At 34.8% G+C, this 4,821-nt stretch overlaps 1 protein-coding gene across 1 annotated transcript; it reads right to left on the reverse strand.

Annotated features, from left to right (window-relative positions):
- Positions 2,786 to 4,026, reverse strand: LOC107613291. Its single transcript, XM_016315233.1, has 2 exons — positions 3,580 to 4,026; positions 2,786 to 3,496 (listed from the first exon to the last, which is right to left on the reverse strand). The coding sequence occupies exons 1-2, from the start codon at positions 4,024 to 4,026 to the stop codon at positions 2,786 to 2,788; spliced, it is 1,158 nt and encodes a 385-aa protein (XP_016170719.1).

Below are 4,821 nucleotides of genomic sequence, written 5' to 3' on the forward strand. Positions count from 1 at the left end.
TGAAAAGTCATTTTGGTTTAATTAATATTAAAATTTCATTGTATCCATCTTTTTTTTTTTTTGGACGTGTCATTGTATCCATCTTTAAGTGGAATATAATCTACTACTCAAGTACACCATGACTACGAAGATTTTCTCTTGGCCCAATAAGCAATATATGATTGCCACCTTGCTAAATGCTAAGTGCCACTCATATCAAATGCTGGATACACATCATGAATTTTTCATTTATTTTTAACATGGATAATACTAATGGAACACCGAACACTTCACTCGTGGGTACGATAATTACATGTGTCATTAGTCATTAATTACACACTAATTGGTTGGTGTTTTGATGACGTATGTTGGATAACCCACTTGCAGAGCATTTTGTCTTTGTTTTCCAATAGGCCCAAACGTAAATATATATTACTGAAATAATTACTGTGAGATTTAAATATGCTTTAGTAAAACAATAGCCTTGGTAAATCCGTTGCATTTCTCAACCAGCAATAATGTGTGTGAGAAGCTAAGGAGTAATAGTTCAAATGGCATAGTCTTTTCATATTCAGTTAAAAAATTATGGGTTCGAGTCTTCTATCTTTGATAAAAAAAAATAATAATAATGTGTGTGAGAAAATCTATAGTACAATTTTCATTTTAATATCCTGCGTACACAGTAACACAAATACAGCCAAATATATATAAAAAATATAAAGTATTTTTTAATAATATTTTAATATTTTAGTGGGAGATTTAGTTATTCAAATGCAACCATTACAATTTCTTTACTTGCGTATTCTCATTCATTATGTAAACCGTAGTAAATTACCACCTTTTATTTTTTACTCATAAACCGTGACAGGTAAACACGGTTTATGAATGAGACAAAATGAGCATAAAGGGAAGTAACCACGGATTATGCATGAATAACGTGGGTAGAAATCGTACTAGATTTCCACGGTTTATGAGTAGTCCGTGTGATCATAAAACTCCCTAAGTTACTACAGTTTATGGGTAGAGTAATATAAATACATAATCTGCGTTAAGTTTTGACGGATTTCATATGTGGTGGGCCAAAATTTTTGAAACTCTGGGAGTTTGAGAGAGAATCCAGAGAAGTCTTTGGGAGTGGTCAGGATTTATATGTAGAGGTGTGGGGGCAATTGCCCGTTGAACTTTCAAAAAATTAATAGTAAGTATATATATGTGTGGAGCATTGTCTCCATTACAATAATTTATTTGCCCCACACTTCAAAAAAAATTATATGTAAGAAACATTTATATTATTAGATATTAATACGATAATAAAAATTATTGTATTATATAAATTATGAATTCTTATATCTAAGAATACAAGTTAAGATTGTTATTTAAAATTTTTTAAAATTTTTTATTTTAATAAATGCTCAACAAATCATTAAAATAAAAAAAGTAAAATTTAAAATTATAATTTTGGTAAAATTATAAAGTTTTGAATTTTTAATGACTTGTAGAAAATATTTTTAATTATTATTTTTAATATTTTATAGAAAATATTTATAATTATTATTTTTAGAAAATGTTTGATTTTTAATTAGTTCAGGGGCAATTTACTTGAATAAAATGAAATGGAAAATTGTTTACTCAAATACAACAATGGCAATACGTTTACTTGCGTGTCCTGATTCATTATTATATAAATCGTGGTAAGTTACCACGTTTTAGAATTTAAACATAAACCGTGGCAGGTAAGCATGGTTTATGAATGAGACAAAATGAACATAAATCGTAGTAAGTAACCACGGATTATGCATGAATAACATAGGTAGAAACCGTGCTAACTTCCCACGGTTTATAAGTAATCTGTGTGCTCATAAAACCTCCTAAGTTACCACGGTTTATGCTTGGAGGTGTATAAATACATAATCTGCGTTAAGTCATGACAGATTCATATGTGGTCAGCCAAAATTTTTGAGACTCTGAGACTTTGAGAGAGCATCTGGGGAAGTCTTTGGGGTGCTTTTCAGCCTTTGGGTGGTGGAGCCATGGAAGACGCAGCTCGCATGTACCGATTAAATGGTGTTGCGCACGTGGCTGAAAACATCGACCAAGAAGTTAGTTATACTACCTTATTATTATTTTTATTATTATTATTATTGTTGTTATTATTATTATTATTGTTATTATTAGAGAAAATAGGAAACCAATATGAGAAATAAAAAATGTCGTGTTTCTTTTATGGATAAAGAATATGTATGCTCAAGTTGTATGTTTATACTATTTTTTTTAAATTATATTTACTCTTATTATTATTGCAAGTATGATGAGGATTACATGATATATGTGAACCACTTTGTTTTATGTTTTGATATATGGCAAATTAGTTTTGTCATTAATGAATCGTAAATTTTTTAGATTTTTTGAGTGTTGAAATAATTTCTTATCCACATGTTGCAACCTACTAGGGTTATTACCTGTGTTAGGAGACAACAGAATATGCCTCTACACGAACGGATTATACCGTATCTGGAGACCGCGGGCTTGTATCACTTGGCTAGGCTAAACAGTCAGTGGTTCTGGGTTGATGAGCCTCTAGTTAGCGCATTCGTTGAGAGGTGGCGCCCTGAGACCCACAGCTTTCACATGCCGTTTTGGGAGTGCACTGTCACTTTGCAAGATGTGGCATATCAGCTGGGTTTGCCCATTGATGGAGAGGCCGTTAGTGGGTGCCTGACTGATTTTGAGAATCTGATGGACAACGGAAGACCAGCATGGGAGTGGTTTCGGAAATTGTTTGGCGAGATACCGTCGCCGAATAAAGTCAATCTCCATATATTTGTGCTATTGCCTTCTGTTTTGCCATCCAAACCTTCCTGTAACTAGGCTTGAACCCATAATCGGCTTCCGTTGCTTGTTGCAAGACCTTTACTGGTACCGCAGCATCCACCCTAACCAACAGATAAATCCTCGCACAGATAACGTGGTCATCAAGCTGCCGATGATCATTGGAAATGGAGGTGGCCAAGCAAGTGTGCGGACCATTGTATCTCCTAACCTCCCAAGTGCCCTTTCGTGCACGAAGCGATATGCGAATCAACCAACTACAACCCTTACCGAACTCCTTGCATTTCCCACGATACTTCAAATGATTCGACTCTAAGACTCTGTACTCAACACCTCGACAGATGCTATAGTCCTTCACACTCAAAACAGCTTCATCTTTATTCTGGAATGATTGTCCAATCTGAAACTCTGTAGAAGAACCCCCAATAGTAGCACCTCCGTCTGCTTGTTGCCCCAAAGCCTCCAAGTTTAGAGTGGAGAAGTGCGGAGGGTACTGCTGTGTGCCGGAACTTGAAGGGCCATGCTGTGTATATGGATTGGCATCTGTGTCATCGTCGCTTTCCCCAATTATATCAACAGGCTCTTGGTCTGAGTCATTGTCCTGCATTGCATTCTCAACTCGATCAGGTTCCCCGAACACTTGAACATCGTGAATAATGCCATGACCAGTATCCACCTCAAATGTTTGCTGTCGGACTCTACGATTCTTGAACGGTACAAAGTAACTACCTCCGTTCGATCTAAATCAGCCGCAAAGGATGGGAATTCTACCTGCGAAACAGTTGGTGCGGCCGCAGGCATCGAACTAGACGCACCGCCCACCGCAGTCGAGCTATGAACCGGACCTGATGCCCCAGAACTATCAACACCAACCTCTAACTTTGCATACAGCTTGTGTATTCTGACCTTTGAAAAACTCCTAACACAATAAAACAGAACCCGAATATCTTCATCGGCCGCTATCACAAACGTATCATACTTAACACCGGTCGACACAACTGCGATGGGAATCTTATAGAATAGCTTCTTCACCCACTTGTTCCCAAATACTCCAAACTTCTGCAAGATACTGTTCTTTACATCTGACAATGTGCTTGATGAACTGATAAATACACTCAACGATTCTCTGTCAATGAACTTCACACCGTATTTTTTGCTTCTTTGAATTTTTCTAGAGCAATGCACTAAGACAAGAAAACTCTCTTCCTCACTTGTCATTGTGAAAATACTTCTCTTCAACAGGTTAAATCTCACTCATATATATAGAATTTTTCTCTTCATAAACCGTGGCAAGCAACAAAGATTTTTGCATTTACATATCCCTTCATAAATCGTGGGAACTAACAAGGTCTTATGATCAAAGTTCTCTCTTCATAAACCGTGCTTATTTACCACGGTTTATGCTCATCTTGGTCACTTCATAAACCGTGCTTACCTGCCATGGTTTATGTGTAAATTGTAAAACGTGGTAACTTACCACAGTTTACATAATAATGAATCAGGACACGCAAGTAAAGGAATTGCAATTGTTGTATTTGAGTAAAGATTTCTCCCAACCATTTTATTTAGGTAAATTGCCCAAAATATAAATTAATTTTTAATTATTTTAAAATTTTATATTAATTATATAAAATATTTTAAAATGTTTTTATTTTAATAAATAATAATATATATTATTTTTAAATTTATTTTAAAAATACATATTAAGAATATGGTTGGATACGCTGACACGTAATGATATTTAAGTGTGTCTAAACGTATTCAAATTTTTTTTTATTTTTTTATTAAGATACGATTAGATATAGTAAGATACTAGAGGTAACAAAAAGGTCGAACCCGTCGGGCCGACCCGCCGAATTCGCTAAAAAATGCAGGTCGAGCTCGGATTTGGAACCTGTCAAACTAAAAATATCCGCCAAATCCGCACCGCCGGACTAAAGATTTTTATTTTTATTTTTTTTATTAAATAAAAGAGTGATTACTACTACAAAATTAATAATTATATAATTCTCA

This window comes from Arachis ipaensis, chromosome B01 (assembly GCF_000816755.2).
Source record: "Arachis ipaensis cultivar K30076 chromosome B01, Araip1.1, whole genome shotgun sequence".
Classification (NCBI taxonomy): Eukaryota; Viridiplantae; Streptophyta; class Magnoliopsida; order Fabales; family Fabaceae; genus Arachis; species Arachis ipaensis.

Bases quoted from the DNA above. Each gene is read 5' to 3' on its own strand.
- LOC107613291 (XM_016315233.1), bottom strand. From the start codon at position 4,026: ATGACAAGTGAGGAAGAGAGTTTTCTTGTCTTAGTGCATTGCTCTAGA. The intron at 3,497-3,579 runs GTAGAATTCCCA...AGAGTCCGACAG, and splicing joins CCGCACCAACTGTTTCGCAG to CAAACATTTGAGGTGGATAC.